This window comes from Dendrobates tinctorius, unplaced genomic scaffold, assembly GCF_039654945.1.
Source record: "Dendrobates tinctorius isolate UK_male_01 unplaced genomic scaffold, ASM3965494v1 ptg000040l, whole genome shotgun sequence".
Lineage (NCBI taxonomy): Eukaryota > Metazoa > Chordata > Amphibia > Anura > Dendrobatidae > Dendrobates > Dendrobates tinctorius.
The window spans coordinates 1,277,829-1,295,818 of NW_027361708.1; the positions used below are offsets into that span (position 1 = coordinate 1,277,829).

At 47.5% G+C, this 17,990-nt stretch overlaps 1 protein-coding gene across 3 annotated transcripts in view; it reads left to right on the forward strand.

Annotated features, from left to right (window-relative positions):
* The window catches only part of BMS1 (BMS1 ribosome biogenesis factor), a 90,975-nt gene that overhangs the window by 6,871 nt on the left and 66,114 nt on the right, over window positions 1-17,990 (forward strand). For all 3 annotated transcript variants that reach the window (XM_073574771.1, XM_073574773.1, XM_073574774.1), the window contains exons 4-9: window positions 3,021-3,100; window positions 4,298-4,486; window positions 5,842-5,984; window positions 8,204-8,325; window positions 8,471-8,667; window positions 15,860-15,999. In XM_073574771.1, the coding sequence (XP_073430872.1) occupies window positions 3,021-3,100; window positions 4,298-4,486; window positions 5,842-5,984; window positions 8,204-8,325; window positions 8,471-8,667; window positions 15,860-15,999 (871 nt within the window). The remainder of the gene's footprint in view (window positions 1-3,020; window positions 3,101-4,297; window positions 4,487-5,841; window positions 5,985-8,203; window positions 8,326-8,470; window positions 8,668-15,859; window positions 16,000-17,990) is intronic.

Genomic DNA, 17,990 nt, shown 5'->3' on the forward strand with positions numbered 1-17,990 from the left:
CTTTCATGCCGGATCAAGCGGTCACTCGACTGGTGGTTGACGTCTCCTCTCATCCTCTTGGGGCGGTCTTTTCTTCCTGTTCACTGGCAGATTGTAACAACGGATGCCAGCCTCCTCGGCTGGGGTGCAGTGTTCCGCAATCACACTGTTCAGGGCCGTTGGTCGACTCAAGAATCTGCTCTGCCGATCAACGTCCTAGAGATACGAGCGACCCATCTGGCTCTCGTCCACTGGGAGAGGCTCCTCAGGGGCCTGCCTGTCCGGATTCAGACAGACCTTGCCACAGCGGTGGCATATGTCAACCGCCAAGGAGGGACACGGAGTGTCTCAGCCCTGCCAGAAGTGTCCAAGATCCTTCAGTGGGCAGAGATTTCGGTACCGACAATCTCCGCGGTACACATTCCCGGCGTAGACAACTGGGCCCGCCGACTTTCTCAGCCGCGAGGGTCTCGCGGCAGGCGAGTGGTCCCTACATCCGGAGGTATTTCTTCAGCTCTGCAGTCGTTGGGGAACCCCGGACGTAGATCTGCTAGCTTCTCGCCTCAACAGGAAGGTCCCACAGTTTGTATCCAGAGCTCGAGATCCTCTCGCAGTGGGCGCCGACGCTCTGGCCATTCCTTGGTCACAGTTCGAGCTCCCCTACCTGTTTCCTCCCCTGCCTCTTCTTCCCAAGCTGTTGAAGAAGATCAAAGCAGAAGGAATTCCAGTCATTCTCATCGCCCCGAATTGGCCCAGAAGGTCTTGGTTCGCGGACATTGTCAACCTTCTCACGGACGCCCCCTGGAAGCTTCCAGACAGGGCAGATCTGCTGTCTCAAGGTCCGATTTGCCACCCCAATTCTCGGCCGCTCAATTTAACGGCGTGGCTGTTGAGACTGAGGTTTTGAAACGAGCAGGATTCTCCGGTCGAGTAATTCATACCATGATCTGAGCCAGGAAGCCATCATCTTCCAAAATTTACTACCGTACTTGGAAGGCCTATTTCACTTGGTGTGAGGCCAATAACATCGCGCCTATGTGCTTTTCGCTCCCTTCAGTTCTGGCGTTTCTTCAGGCAGGGCTGGATGCGGGGCTTGCTCTCAGTTCCTTGAAGGGTCAAGTTTCGGCGCTGTCCATTTTATTTCAGAAGACTTTGGCCTCCCGCCCTCAGGTCAAAACCTTTCTTCAGGGCGTGGCTCACACGGCTCCTCCGTATCGAGCGCCCGTGGATCCATGGGATCTTAATGTGGTTCTTGAGGTTCTGCAAGGTTCTCCCTTTGAACCTCTCAGAGAAGTCTCCCTTTCCCTTCTCTCCTGGAAGGTAGCCTTTCTGGTGGCCATCACCTCCATCCGGCGCGTGTCGGAATTGGCGGCTCTTTCTTGCCGCTCTCCTTTCCTGGTACTTCACCAGGACAAGGTAGTTCTGCGGCCTCCGCCCTCTTTTCTTCCGAAGGTGGTGTCCTCCTTTCACCTCAATGAGGATATTGTTCTGCCGTCCTTCTCTCCGAGTCCATCTCACCCTCGGGAGCGGTCCCTGAACAAGCTGGATCTGGTCAGGGCGATGAGAGTCTATCTGTCTAGGATGTCTTCCTTGCGAAAGACAGACTCTCTTTTCGTCATTCCAGATGGGGCGCGGAAAGGTCACCCGGCTTCCAAAGCTACTATTGCTCGCTGGATCAGATCGGCAATTTTGGAGGCCTACCGGGTTAAGCATCGAGTGGCCCCTCCGGGGATCAGAGCGCACTCTACCCGGGCAGTGGGTGCTTCCTGGGCGGTACGCCACAGAGCCTCCGCGCTGCAGCTTTGCAAAGCTGCAACCTGGTCTTCGGTTCACACGTTTGTGAAATTCTACAGGGTCCACACCTACGCTTCGGCGGATGCCAGCCTAAGTAGAAGGATTCTGCAGGCAGCGGTGGTGAGTCCGCTGACCTGATGGAAGTTTGTTTCCCACCCCAGGGACTGCTTTGGGACGTCCCATGGTCTCTGTGTCCCCCAATAAGGCGAACGAGAAAACAGGATTTTTGGGTTGCTTACCGTAAAATCTGTTTCTCGGAGCCTTCATTGGGGGACACAGCACCCTCCCATGTTCTACAACTCCTGTTCTTACTTTGGTTGATTAGTTACAGTTGAGTTGTTTGTTCTGTTTTCAATCTATTCTGTTACTTCTCCTACTGCTTTCTCACTAACTGAGGAATTCCCTGCCGGTCGGTGGGGTGTACACTGCGGAGGAGGAGCTAACCTTTTTTTGTGCATAGTGTCAGCCTCCTAGTGGCAGCAGCATACACCCATGGTCTCTGTGTCCCCCAATGAAGGCTCCGAGAAACAGATTTTACGGTAAGCAACCCAAAAATCCTGTTATTCCTCTGCAGAGCTCTGTTTCAGATAGTCTGTGACCGACTTGTGGATCTGCAGCAGCCCTTATCTATACATGCTTTGAATACCTACTACCAGGTGAGCAGTTTTTTGTCAAACCGCTTACTTTATTTCTGGGATAAGACCCTATATTGCGCTTGTGTCTCCCTCTTTCCTCACAATGAAGTTCTGTGAGACACATGTGGTGTCAATATGATCACTGCACCCCTCGATGAATTCATTGAAAATTGCCTAATTTTTGCCCAAATTCTAACATTTTTACAAATAAACACAAAAAAAAAAAAATCGATTGAAATTTACCACCAACAGGATGAGTCACAAAAAATAATCTCAAAGTTAGTGGGATCCATTGAAGCGTTCCAGAGTTATTATTTCATAAAGTGACAGTGGTCAGAATTGTAAAAACTTGACTGGTCATGAAGGTAAAAACAGGCTCAGGGATTAGGGAGTTAAAGATTATATTATTCTACATAAGAAGATGGATAACCTCATTCATTTGCCCTACAATTCTGTACACTTATAGGTAATATTTTCCTCCTTTGAGTCTCAGTCTTTACACCAGGCAGTGACAAACATAAAGCGTCCCACTGCATTGTAGTAGCTCGGCTGTTAGGAATGTTCCCGTTGATCGTTATGTAAAATATTCAGCCTCTATTCTTTCAATCTTAGGAAAGAAACGACGTCTTACCATTATCGAATGCGGCAGTGATATCAATTCAATGATTGATTTGGCTAAAGTTGCTGACTTGGTAAGTGATTCTTGGAGGTAATTTTATAGGCTGTCTCTACAAGGAATTCAGACTAACGCTGTTGGAGACATATTACTGGATTTTCTATCACGTTAATTATGCTCTAGTTTGACTGTTGTTGTTTGACTGCAGCAGCCGGGCATCATGTGTGATCACTGCTCCACTCATCATCCAACGGCAGTATTACGCCGTAAGGACAAATGGCATTCTAGTGATTGGCGGGGTCGCAGCCATCTTACATTTATCACCTATCCTGTGACTTGGTGATGAATGTGTTTAGCTGGGGTAGCTCTGTTAGCGAAATAGATATTAAGCTTTACTCCTGAGCGATCACCCACTCGCCAGTGATTGGGGAAATGATCCTTTCCAATTGTACATTACCAACAAAGAAATGTCTTAGTTACTGACGGCACAAATGTCAGTGGGGTAAAGAAATACAAGGAGTAAACTACTCATTGACCCCGATGAGACCCTGCCCTATCACACGCCACTATTCCACCAACAGCACTGATTTCCTGCTATAACAACATGTGATTGGCTGCAGCGGAAATACGTCTCTCTCTTGAGACATTATCACTGCCACAAGAAGAAGAGGCTCTCAGAGGATCAATGAGGGGCATAATGTGTGTCATATATATAATTATACACATCGCCACGTCTGTATTTATCACCCACTCCTGGTTTTGACTTACAAACACTGGTATAAATAACTGACCAAGTATTGCACGTGTGAATGTGGCCTTAGGAGCCTTAAACTTAATGATTATCCATAGCTTTCATGCTATTTCTTGGTGAATTGTCCCATAAACTATTGATATGAGGGCATTTTTTCGATGAACTCTGCATTGTCATTCTTTTGTTAGTGTTTCCTAAACTCAGTACTCACAGCCCCAACGTGTCCTGATTTTAGGATATCTAGTATTCCACAGGTAATGGAATTAAGGCATCAGAACCTGCCACAGGTTCTCTCACCTGTACAATACTAAGGAGCTCCTGAAAACGTGTATTGGGGACTTGGGAAACACTGCTGTTATTCCATCTGGAACCGTATGTCTAAGTTGACAACTGTGTGATACCATATTTCCTGGCAGCGAGGCTCGTTCCTACACCATCTGACACTAATTTCTTCTCACAGTGCCAGTGGTTATTACCAGTCATATTCTAATCTTTTATGTAACCTCTTTTCTTCTCATTTAGGTTCTGATGCTCATTGACGCTAGCTTTGGGTTTGAAATGGAGACCTTTGAGTTCCTGAATATCTGCCAGGTCCATGGCTTTCCAAAAATAATGGGGGTCTTGACCCATCTAGACTCATTCAAGAATAATAAGCAGCTACGCAAGGTCAAGAAGAGGCTAAAGCATAGGTTCTGGACAGAAGTCTATCAGGTGCTCCATCCATCCAATCTACCATAGTAAAAATTGGCAGCACTGCCAAATCATGAACAAGTGAATTGACTTGCTACAGGCCTGTTCACATGCAGCCTTTCAGACCATCACACTTGGCGTAAGCCTCTGTGCAGACTGAGTTTTTTTTTTTCTTTTATAAAATCAAGTCCACTCCAAAACACACTTCAAAAGTCCCTTAAACACTTGAAAGACTCTTTCTATTAATTTCTGTTGTAAGACAACTTGTTTTCATTTGTTGCGCTATTTAAGCTTTTTTTCCTCTTCAATATTTAAAAAACATAGATGGGGAGGGGGAGGAATAAAGTGCTTTTCACTTCTTTAAGTCTGCTTCAAATTAAGCCATGTCCAATCAAAAGAAAACTTTTCAAAACGAAAAAAAAACTCCCCAAAGAAGGAGTGTTTTTTATTTATTTTTTTTTACGAAGTTTGGAATGCTTGGCAATTCCTTAATTGTACTGACCTGGATAATCAGTCTCTCAGGTCATTTTTTAAATGCATACCAGTAATTAATGCTGTAAAAATAAAACCCCTCAAAACAATGGTGGAATTTTACCATTTCACCGCAATGTTTTATTTTTTTTGCCATTTTCTTTTACGCTATGTTCTAAATTGGAGTCATTTAAAACTGCAACTCTTCACACAAAAAAGGTCTTCATGAGGCTAAGTTGAAGGAAAAATAAAAGTTATGACCGTTTGAAAAAAAGGGGAAAGAAATGAACTTGCAAAAATGAAATTTTTTAGACCCATAACTTTCATTTTCAGCTGTGAGGTTTTTTGCATGACGAAGTGCTTTATTTATACCATTTGCAGTAACAGAAGAAGTTTTGATAACTGTGTGTGTTTTTTTTTTTTTTAAATTATAAATCTAGCCAGCATCTGCTTTGTTGTGAGGAGCTGTGATGAGCGAACATTCTCTGTTATCCGAGTATCTTGGGCATGCTTGGATAATATATGTTCGAGTCCTCGCGGCTGCATGTCTGGCGACTGGTTAGACAGCTGCAACACATACAGGGATTGCTTAACAAACAGGCAATCCCCGCATGTTTCGTGGCTGTCTAACATATTATCCAAGCACGTTCATGCATCACTAGTTCTGGGCCCACGCGGAATATCCTGACATTGCTCCTGATGTATATATTCATTGTGCAGAGTGAAGTGTTAAAACGTCAGAATTTTTGAATGCCTCAAACAAACAAAAACCTCTATGTGCACATGGCCTCGCTATCTCTCAGAGAGTCACACCTCCTGTACTTCCAGCAATTCTTTTTCTATACGTTTTATGTATGACGTACTGCACTTTGTTGGGCTGACAATCGTTGATCTTTCCTTTCCAGGGTGCGAAACTTTTCTACCTGTCTGGAATGGTGTATTCTGAATATCAGAAGCAAGAAATACATAATTTGGGGAGGTTCATTTCTGTGATGAAATTTCGCCCTTTGTCATGGCAGACATCACATCCTTATGTTTTTGCAGACAGGTGAGTTTGAACAACCACATTCCGAGCGATAACTTTTTTCCTTTTAGGCTATGTGCACACACTGCAGATTCACCTGCGGGTTTTTTCCCGCGGAACCGCAGGTAAAGTGACCTGCGGTTTTGCTGCGGTTTGGCCTGCGGTTTTGCACCTCTACAATGTTAAAGGTGTGAAACCGCAGCAGAATCCGCAGAAACAATTGACATGCTGCGGAAAAAAAAACGCAGCTTTTCCGCAGGTAAAAAAACCGCAGCGTGAGCACTGTGGTTTTGAAAACCCATAGGCTAACATGGTAAAGTACCATGTCTGCAGAACTGCTGCAGTTCTGCAGGGCCAAAACCGCAGCAGAACCGCAGCGTGTGCACATGGCCTTAGGAGATCACTGTTATAAGTTTAGTTTACGCTTTGAGCTTCTCGTTTTATGTTTAACTTGAGCAAAAAAAACAAAACTAAAAAGTTATATGTTGGTGTATGTATATATTGTATGTAGGCTTATTAAACTGTGGCATCAAAGAAAAATGAATCAAATTAATTGCAGATATATGTTTAAAAATGTTACAGCAGCTCTTAGTAATGAATGAAGACTGCCTTGAATGTCCACCTCACTGCACATGATTCAATGCTATTTTCATTACGTGCTAATCTTCTGCATCTCGGTTATTTCTTGTGCAGAGCACGGCAATAAAGATCCGTATGTGATTGCTGGGCTCTGCGTATAGGCAGCAGCCAAGAAGACAAAGCTCACTTCATTATGATGAGCTTTGTTATTTCAGTCATTGTCTGGGCAAAAGGCAGCAGCTGATGAGTCCTCTCGCCTGCTGCGCTCTGTGTAGCGGCTCTGGTTGGGCATTAGCTGCCCTGCATGAACGAGAAGCAGCACCACCCCATTGACTTAGGGGCCCTATAGTCCTTCCCGCACACTTCACCACAGCCTACGAGTATGCTTTCTGTTAGAAAGGGTGTGGTTCTTTTGAAAACCTGTCCACTGTTTTGGCCGATATAAGATGCAGCCACAGCCTTTCAGGGCTTATCTACAGCATTCATGCCTGGTTGGTTAAAGACAATCGGGAGAACTCATGCCGGGTTTTTTATTCATTTATTTAGTTATATCGCTGGTGGCGGCTGAGGAATACCCCGATCATCCGCTCCTGCTGTCACTGTTATTAGCGGCAGGAGGTTTCGGATGATGGGAGTAGTAATCCCAAAAGCCCCCACCTGCTGTCACCGTTCTGTCTTTAATATAACTCTCATCATTTTCTTCTGCTCGCGCCGACCGCCAGCAGAGCAGGAGAGAGTGATGAGAGCCGTCTTCAGCCCCCGTCCGTGTGGTACTGATGCGGCACATGGTTGCCACACATGTGCTGCAAGTATTAGGCTGGGTTCACATAGTGTTATGGCAGTCCGTTTAACGGATTGCGTTACACCGTGGCATTAACGTGATGTAACGCATCCGTTAACACTGCCATTACCAAGCGCATCACTATCGCATGTCCTAAGCGGCATGCGTTAGCGATGTGCCGTCGTTCTGTGACGGACCCTCGGACGCGGTCTGCAGCGTTCGGGGGTCCGTCACTGCTAGCGCAGATGGAGCATCTGCGCCAGCGTAATCGCATGACGCAATCAGATAATATAGTAGCGTTAATGCTATGCGTTGAACGGACTGCATTTAACGCTATGTGAACCTGGCCTTACACACATGGATAACTCTGGTACTAGTTTTTCCGGTACTGGAATTAAACAGACGTGTGAAACCAGTTTAAGGGAGTATGAGGAGAGATCACAACTTCTGCTGTACAGCCTCCATTGATTGTAGGGATACAAGATCTTTTCTTCATGTTGTCAATTTCATTGTCCTTTCAGGAGGATAGAGAGGCGGTAATGCATTTCTTAACAAAATATTATGTTTTAATTAAAAAAAACAAAAAAATTACATTCCATAGCTTTAAACTGCTGGAGGTTTCACACTGTGCTAGGATTGTACGGTCTGAAAATATGGAGATGATAGTGTGTGATTTTGTGCCTGTTTAAAGTTTGAAACTTGTCCTGGCAGCAAAAGGGTTAAGCTGGCATATACGCTAGTTAGCCAACTTTTGGGGTCTTTTGTGTTTCCACATATTGGTGTACATGTTACTAATCACAAGCGAACTTGGTAGGAAACATTGCTTCATCCTTCCATTTTAAAGCTCTCTTTTTCATAGAGAAAAATATATTTTTCCCCTTAGGATGGAAGATCTGACTAATCCAGAAGACATTCGGCTTAATCCAAAGATAGACCGTAAAGTGTCATTGTACGGGTACCTGCGAGGGGCTTATCTGAAAAATAAGAATCAAGTTCACATACCAGGTTATTTATCTATTGCTTACCTTGTATCACCAATTATGTCTCCGTCAAGTTTTCCTCTGCCTAGTACTCTGGTTTTCTTGCTTTTCATCTTTTGAATGTTTGATGAAATGAGATCCATAGGTTTTATTGAGCTGCCTGTTTGTAGGTGTTGGAGATTTTACCCTCTCTGAGGTCAGCTTCCTGCCTGACCCATGTCCTCTCCCAGACCAGCTGAAAAAGCGCTCTCTGAATGAGAAGGAGAAGACTATTTATGCTCCACTTTCCGGTGTTGGAGGTGTTGTATACGATAAAGATGCCGTATATATTGACCTGGGACCAAACTACGCTCAACAGGAACAGCAGGTATGCCATACAGCAAAAGTATTTATTGAATTGTGTTGGGTGAATTGGTAAAGAAACATTATTGCCCAAACCATTTACCACCTTCTAAAACATTACATTATTTTGATGGGTCGTCCAACATAGATAAAATGTCTGTAAAGTCATACAGTGGTATGCGGGTGAGTCGAAAATTATATGCACTACAGTTTTATTAAAACTCCTGTTGGCCACACTGTCTTATAAGCAGTTTCCGTATGTGATCCCTGTCGCCCCTGTCACTACTGTTCAAGTCAGAACGTGTTATACCATTGGGACTTCAGTGTGAGAAAGGATGGCTGCTCCATTTATTATTTGCAATACAGAGCAGCATGCAGTGATCCATGTTTTTTTTTTTTTTGAGAAATTCAAGGAATGTTGCCCAAGTGTCAGCCATGAAGAAAGAGCCGGACACCCGTCCATGTCTGTTGGGAACATTGAGAGAATGCATGGGCATTAATTCTTCTGGGTAGACAAATGGCGGTTGGGTATGCCCTTAAAGGGACTCTGTCACCCATTTTTAGTGATATCATGTAAAGATATCACCCAATTGTGTGTCCCATAAGGATTCTATTAGGATTTTTTATTCCCCCTGACCCCGCACCTTTGATGCATAAATACCTTTTCTCTATCGCTTCACTGGGGGACACAGGAACCATGGGCTGTATGCTGCTGCCACTAGGAGGCTGACACTATGCAAATAAGAAAGTTAGCTCCTCCTCCGCAGTATACACCCCACCGACTGGCGCTCAATTACTCAATTTAGCTTAGTGTCAGTAGGAGGTGGACACTGGTCTTTCATTAGACCCTTATCTACCTCAGTGTGCGTCGTTCCTTTACAGGTTCCGGAGGGATACAGAGTGAATAGTCACATCTGTACTCTCACAAAGAGACTATGAGTACGGCTTGTACTGCCACCCCGTATCCTCATATGTCTACCGGCCAGGAACACGTATGCGTGTTCGCCTTCTGTCTCTCACCCACTAGCCTACCAGAGTCTGTCGGTGGAAGGAGACACGGTCTGCAACTGGAAATGGGGTAAGTCAGGACTGCAGGAGGTAAGTATCAGCAGGCTGAACCCCTCTCTCCTTCCCATGATAGTATTCCACCTGGGCGGTGGGGAACGGGCAAGCTTCCTTAAGCGACATTACCTGTATTTAGCGTTCTCTGCGCCAGCGCCGCGAAACTGCGGTTCTCTTTAGACCTCCGCGCCGCCCCGCGCTCTCCGGCGGCCGCCGCCGTTTCTAAACCAGGCCCCTGCTTCAGTTCGGACCTAGTTCTGAGGCGACGCCATGCCCCCATTTTCAGGCGGGCTTTTTCTTCTGAGGAACAGTCCCGTTCGTCTGGCGCCGCCCACCGCTTCTCTGAGGGTTAGAGGCGTCGCAGGGGCCCGCCCACTCCTCCCAGTATAGGAGGGATTGGAGTTTTCTTATGCTCCTAACAGAGCGGTTAGCTCCGCCCCCTCTCTGGTGATCTGATTCCCGCCCACAGCAGTCAGGATCGCGTTTTTTACCTCACAGTTTTTCCTCAGCCTGTGAGCTGCTCGTCGCCGCTTCAGCATGCTGTGTACACAGGTTCCGTGAGTAGCTCTGCGCTGCAGAATGACACCCTCCTCAGCTCTCTGTCTCCTAACCCTCTGGCACTGTTAGTGGGTTAGCTCATAATGTCTAATTCTAAACCAACTCGCTCTGCTTCTTCCTCTGTGGTAGTCAGTCATTTTGCATGTTCTTCTAGCAAACGCAAGTTTCCATCAGGTCAGTCCTCTCCCCTCTGTCAGGACTGCAGCCAGCCCACTGAACCCACCGCCCAGGAGCCCCTGGTTGTCCCGAGTGAGGTTGAGGCCCCTATCCCAGGGTGGGCTTCCTCTCTGTCTCAATCTGTGGCGGATCTCGCCAAGGTGTCCCAGACCTTGGTGTCCGTACTGGATAAGTTGCCAATACAGACTTCTGCAGGACCCAGCAGGTCACAAGATGCTCCGGTCGAGCCTGTTAATATTAGTCGCAAAAGAGCCAGACTGGAGCACCGGTGCGTTTCCTCTTCCCGTTCCGCATCGCCCCATAGTCCGTTCAAACAGCCTCCCTTATCAAGATCTTCCTCCCCTGAGCCAGGTGAGACTTTCTCGGATGGACCCTCCGAGAGCTGGACTCGGACCAAATCGCTGATATGTGGGATATAGTTCAGAGCCTCATTGCAGCGATTAACCAGTCCTTCAATATCAAAGATTCTCCGGCGGAACCCGCGGACCAGGAGGTTTCTTTCAGACGGTCGAAACCACTTTCCAAGGTCTTCGCTCATCATTCGGAGTTCCAGAAAATTCTTTCCAGAGAGAGAGAGAAAATCCGACCAGGCGTTTTCAAAGAGGAAAACGCCTTGGGGTGTTATACCCTTTCTCGCCGGAACTCATTGCAGACTGGTCAGCTTCACTGACCATGGACCCTCCGGTTTCAAGACTATCTAACAGCACGGTCCTTCCGATTTCTGGGGGAGCATCTCTAGCAGACACTAATGACAGATTCATAGAATCTTTTGCTAAGTCAGCCTTTGAAGCGGCGTCTTCTGTTCTAATCCCGGCCTTCGCTTCTACTTGGGCTTCTAAGGCCATAGCGAAATGGGCTAAGGAACTCCGCCAAGGCATTTTGGCTGGAGACCAGCCAGAGCAGCTGGCGGATCTCGCCGACCAAATTTCGCATGCAGGCGAATATTTAGTCTCTGCCTCCCTGGATGCCGCATCCTGCGCAGCTCAGGCATCAAGCAACTTAGTGGCTATTAGGCACACAGTTTGGCTTAAGGCTTGGCAAGCGGACTTATCGTCAAAAAAGTCCCTCACCAGTTAACCGTTTTAGGGATCGCGTCTTTTCGGCGATAGGCTGGTCCAGATCATTAAGGATGCCACTGGGGGGCACAAGCTCCCTTCTTCCCCAGTCAAAATCTTGTCGACCTCCTCCGAAACGTCAGTTTAGACCCTTTCGGCCTTTTCGACGCTTTACGACAGCAGATATGTCTTCCACCAGCAGAGGCCTCAACCGCGCCAAGATAGGAAGAGTCTCCTTTAGGCCCACTCCTTCCTGGCGATCTCATTCTTCCCAGTGTAGATCTACCAGACCTAGACTTGGAAGATCTTCCTCTGCATGACTGGAATCAGAACACCGGAGCATACTCCCAGGTGGGCGGCCGTCGTCTTGTCTTCAGGTACGTATGGCTTGCCTCGGTGGAAGACGCTTGGGTCAGGGAAGTTGTATCTTCAGGATACAAAATAGAATTTGTTTCTCATCCTCGGGATCGATTCTTCGACTCCTGACCCCCGAAAGACCCCGCCTTGGTTCCGGGTTTCTTTACAGCAATTGACTCTCTTCTCAAGTCGGGAGTGATTGTTCCAGTACCAGAAAAAGAGCGATTCACAGGTTTCTATTCGAACCTGTTGTAGTGTCGAAAAAAGGAGGCATGGTTCGGCCCATTCTGGACTTAAAACTACTGAACAAAAGGGTCCGTCTGCGACATTTCAGGATGGAGTCCCTTCGTTCAGTAATCGCTTCCATGGAGGCACAAGAATTCCTGTGCTCCATAGACATTCAAGACGCCTATCTACATGTCCCAATCTTCCGGGGTCATCAAAAATTCCTGCGTTTCGCGATACATCAGGATCACTTTCAGTTTGTCACCCTGCCGTTCGGGCTCGCCACCACCCCCAGGGTTTTTACAAAAATCATGGCAGCGTTGATGGCCATTTTGAGGATCAGAGGTCTCGTGCTCTTCCCGTACCTCGACAACATCCTCATCAAAGCTCCATCCTTGCCCCAGGCTCTCGAAAGTCTGACCATTGTATGCAACACTCTTGCTCGATTCGGGTGGATCATCAACGCAAAAAAGCCCTGCCTAGTTCCAATTCCCAACAACACGAGAGTAACTCTTCGGCGGGATGTTCGTTTGCTTCAGGGCCCCCGACTCATTTCCCTCTGATCAGCCATGAGAGTTCTAGGGAGGATGGTTGCAACGTCGGAGGCGATTCCCTTTGCCCAATTCCACTCAAGACCGCTTCAGCGGGCCATTCTGTCGCAGTGGAACAAGTCTGTCTCCTCCCTGGATCTTCCAATTCGACTCTCATTTCAGGTCAAGCTGTCCCTCAATTGGTGGCTTACATCTCTTATCGCCCAGGGCCGATCGTTCCTTCCGATACAGTGGCAAGTGGTGACGACAGACGCCAGTCTTCTGGGCTGGGGCGCATTGTTTCGCCATCTCACAGTAAGCGACTCTTCCGATCAATGTCCTAGAGATACGGGTTATTTTCCTGTCCCTGATTCATTGGGGCAAGTTGCTCAAAGGTCTGCCAATCCGGATTCAGACGGACAATGCCACAGCGGTGGCATATATCAACCACCAGGGAGGGACTCGGAGTTCCTCAGCGTTGGCCGAGGTATCCAAGATACTTCATTGGGCAGAAATGTCAGTCCCAGCGATATCCGCCGTACACATTCCGGGTGTGGAAAACGAGGTCGCCGATTTTCTCAGCTGCAAAGGCCTCGCGGCAGGGGAATGGTCCCTGCATCAGGAAGTCTTCCAACAGATTTGCCTTCGTTGGGGTATTCCGGACGTGGATCTGATGGCGTCCCGTCTGAACAAGAAAGTTCCACGGTTTGTATCCAGGGCCCGCGATCCCCTCGCAGTGGGCGCCGATGCTCTGACCTTTCCTTGGTCACAGTTCGCGCTCCCCTATCTGTTCCCTCCTCTTCCTCTTCTTCCCAAGCTGTTGAAGATCAAGGCAGAAGGGGTACCAGTCTTCCTCATCGCGCCGGATTGGCCCAGAAGGTCTTGGTTCGCGGACAAAGTCAACCTTCTCGCGGACGCTACTTGGACACTTCCAGACAGACCAGATCTGCTGTCTCAGGGTCCGATTTTACCACCCCAATTCTCGGTTGCTCAATTTGACGGCGTGGCCATTGAGACCGCGGTACTGAAAAAGTCAGGGTTTTCAGCTCGGGTAATTCACACAATGATCTGGGCTAGGAAGCCTTCGTCTTCCAAAATATACTATAGAACGTGGAAGGCATATTTTAGTTGGTGTGAGTCCAATCGCGTTCCGCCAATGTCTTTCTCGCTCCCTTCTATTCTAGCATTCCTTCAGGTAGGCCTGGACGGGGGTCTGGCCCTTAGTTCTCTAAAGGGGCAAGTTTCGGCGCATTCAATTCTTTTCCAGAAGACGCTATCCTCTCGGCCGCAGGTAAAAACCTTTTTACAAGGGGCAGCCCATGCAGTTCCTCCGTATCGGGCTCCAGTGGATCCCTGGGATCTCAATTTAGTCCTAGAGGCTTTACAAGGTTCCCCCTTTGAGCCTCTCAAGGAGGTTTCTCTATCTCTTCTCTCTTGGAAAGTGGCCTGTCTATTGCCATTACTTCCATCCGACGTGTCTCGGCGTTGGCAGCTCTTTCTTGTCAACCCCCATTTTTAGTGATTCACCAAGATAAAGTTGTTCTACGGCCTCCGCCGTCCTTTCTTCCCAAGGTGGTATCTGCTTTCCACTTGAATGAAGACATCGTCCTACCTTCTTTCTGCCCGGCTCCAGTTCATCCCCGGGAACGCTCCTTGAACAGACTGGACTTGGTCAGGGCGACGAAGGTCTACTTGGCTAGAACCGATGCGTTCCAGAAGACACTCTCCTTTCGTCATCCCAGATGGGCTCGAAAAGGCCTGTCGGCCTCCAAGGCGACTATTGCGCGCTGGACCAGATCGGCTATCTTAGAGGCTTACCAGATAAAGAACAGAGTGCCCCCTTCTGGGATTAAGGCTCACTCCACTCCGGCAGTGGGTGCATCCTGGGCGGTGCACCACAGGGCTTCTGCGATGCAGCTTTGTAAAGCTGCAACCTGGTCCTCTGTTCACACCTTTGTAAAATTTTACTAGGTCCACACCTACGCTTCAGCGGATGCAAGCCTAGGAAGAAGGATCTTGCAGGCCGCGGTGGTGAATCCGCTGACCTGATGGAAGTTTGTTTCCCACCCCAGGGACTGCTTTGGGACGTCCCATGGTTCCCGTGTCCCCCAATAAAGCGATAGAGAAAACAGGATTTTTAGTTGCTTACCGTAAATTCTGTTTCTCGGAGCCTTGATTGAATTGTTGGTTTACTTTATATTCTATTGCTTCTCCTACTGCTTTCTCACTAACTGAGTAATTGAGCGCCAGTCGGTGGGGTGTATACTGCGGAGGAGGAGCTAACTTTCTTATTTGCATAGTGTCAGCCTCCTAGTGGCAGCAGCATACACCCCATGGTTCCTGTCCCCCCCAATGAAGACTCCGAGAAACAGATTTTACGGTAAGCAACTAAAAATCCTGTTTTTTATCTTGTTGGAGATGTATGCAAATCACCACGGTTCAGTCCGCTGGGCGTGGCTTAGTCGCCTTCTCCCCCCCCTCCCTCCTCGGCTTGCTGAACGTAATCTTCATCTGTGAATATCACATATAACGTTGCTTTCCGCGTTTGCACATTGAAATGGCCTCCGGTGCCTGCGCAGTATGCTTTGCCCAACTGTGGCCAAAGCATATAATCGGTACTGCGCATGCGCCGGTATTTTCCAGCGCGGTCTATGCCCTGGAAGTGTGTTCTGCATGTGAAGACTTCTGGGGCATAGACCGCGCTGGAAAATACCAGCGCATGCGCAGTAGCGATTATATGCTTCGCCCACAGTTGGGCAAAGCATACTGCACAGGCGCTGGAGGCCATTTCAATGCGCAAGCGCGGAAAACAACGTTATCTGTGATATTCATAGATGAAGATTACGTTCAGCAAGCCGAGGGGGGGGGGAGAAGGCGACTAAGCCCCGCCCATCGGACCGGACAGCGGCGATTTCCATACATCTCCAACAAGATTAAAAAAGGTATTTATGCATCAAAGGTGCGAGGTCGGGGGGAATAAAAAATCCTAATAGAATCCTTATGGGACGCACAATTGGGTGATATCTTTACATGATATCACTAAAAATGGGTGAAAGGTGGAAGCGATGAAGAATTTTTCAAGAAATATCAGGTGGATATTCAGGCATTGCATAATTAGTAGTTAAAACGTTCCCACATCGATGGCTTTGTGTATTGCGTTATGTTACAGTTTTGATAAATTGAAGACTACACATTTCTATTGCACGGGAACTTAAGATTGAGTCATTCAGATCCATCTTTTATCTCATTTTAGAGAGCTGCAAAACCTTCACACGAGCTGGTCCAGAGTCTCATTTCCACCAACGTCACCATAGATTCCAAGATGTCCACCAGCACAGTGTCTTTATTCACTGACTCGAAGCCACTGGGCATGGAGGATGTGGAGAGCAAACCGTACGTTTTATCAGGATATTTTATAAAAATGTCAACTATTAGAAAGGTCTTCTTTGTGATTTAGGCTATTTAATTATTGTTTTAAACCCCTTCACCCCTGGGCCATTTTCCTTTTTTGCTTTTCTGTTTTTTGCTCCCCTTCTTCCCAGAGCCATAACTAACCCTCCCCCCCCCCCCCCCCCCCGTCAATATGGCCATGTGAGGGCTTGTCTTTTGTGGGATGAGTTGTACTTTTGAACAACACCATTGGTTTTACCATATAGTGTACTGGAAAGCAGGAAGAAAATTCAAAGTGCGGTGCAATTGCATTAAAAAAAAAGTGCAAGTCCACAATTGTTTGTTTTTTTACCATGTTCACCAAATGCTAAAACTGACCTGGCAATATTGATTCTCCAGGTCATTACGAGTTCGAAGATACCAAACATGTCTAGGTTTGTTTTTATTTAAGCAGTGAAAGAAAAATCCAAAGTCTGTATTAAAGAAAAAAAAAAAAATTGCGTCATTTAATGAGATCCGTAGTGTCTCCGTTTTTTGGGACCAAGGGTTGGGTGAGGGCTTTTTTTTTTTGCGTTCCCTGCTGATGTTTTCATTGATACCATTTTGGTGTAGATATGATGTTTTGATCGCTCGTTATTGCATTTTAATACAATGTTGCGGTGACCAAAATTCTGTAATTCTGGCATCTTGTTTTTTTTTTCTCATTATGCCGTTTACCGATCAAATTAATTATTTTTATATATTGATAGATTGGGGCGGTTATGAGCATGGCAAAACCAAATTTTTATTTGTTTTGTTTTTTAATTTTTGAATTTGGTGAATGGGGGAGGGGGTAATCTAAACTTTTATGTATTTGTAACATTTCTCCTTCGTCTCATTGGGGGACACAGAGACTGTGGGTGTGTGCGTCTGCCGTCTGGAGGCTGACACTAAGTATACAAAAAAATAGTTAGCTCCTCCTCCGCCGCATACACCCTCGCCCCCAGACCGGGCGTAACTCAGTTTTTTGCTTAGTGTCTGATGGAGGCACACGCTACAGCGCAACGGGGTCATTGTCCCAGTACCGAAAAGCGAAGAGACACAAGGTTTTTACTCCAACCTGTTTTCGGTCCCCAAAAAGGACGGGACAGTAAGGCCAGTATTAGATCTAAAAATCCTAAACAAATTCATCAGAGTCAGGCGGTTCCGGATGGAATCCCTCCGTTCGGTCATTGCAGCCATGGATCCAGGGGAGTTCCTGGCCTCGATCGATGTGCAGGATGCATATCTGCACATTCCGATTTTTCCTCCACACCAGAGGTTCCTGCGTTTTGCGATCGGAGGGCGACATTTTCAATTTGTTGCTCTGCCCTTCGGTCTGGCCACTGCTCCCAGAGTCTTTACGAAGATAATGGCGGTGGTTATGGCCATCCTGCATGCTCGGGGCATAACGGTACTACCTTACCTGGACGACCTTTTGGTAAAGGGGCCGTCCTTTCAGGCGTGCCAGGAGAATGTCAGTATCACGCTGGATACCCTGGCGCGTCTAGGCTGGTTGATCAATCGGAACAAATCGTCCTTGGTTCCAGCCCAGAGAATTGTATTCCTAGGCATGGTTTTCAACACCTCCCGGGGGCTGGTGATCCTCCCTCAGGACAAAGCGCGAAAGATCAAACAGGGGGTACGGAGCCTTCTACAGCCAGGCTCCAGATCCATCCGGTACGGCATGAGTGTGTTGGGCAGAATGGTGGCGGCGATGGAGGCAATCCCGTTTGCCCAGTTCCATCTCCGTCCGCTTCAGCATGCGCTCTTGTCAGCATGGGACAGAAGGTTGCTATCCCTCAGTCATCGGTGCAATTTGTCTCCGCTGGTCCGACAATCACTCCGGTGGTGGACTCGCGACTCGTCTCTTGTCCAGGGGAAACCCTTTCCCCCGGAACAGTGGTTGGTGGTGACGACCGATGCAAGCCTGCAAGGTTGGGGAGCAGTTTTCCAGAGTCACACAGCCCAGTGGT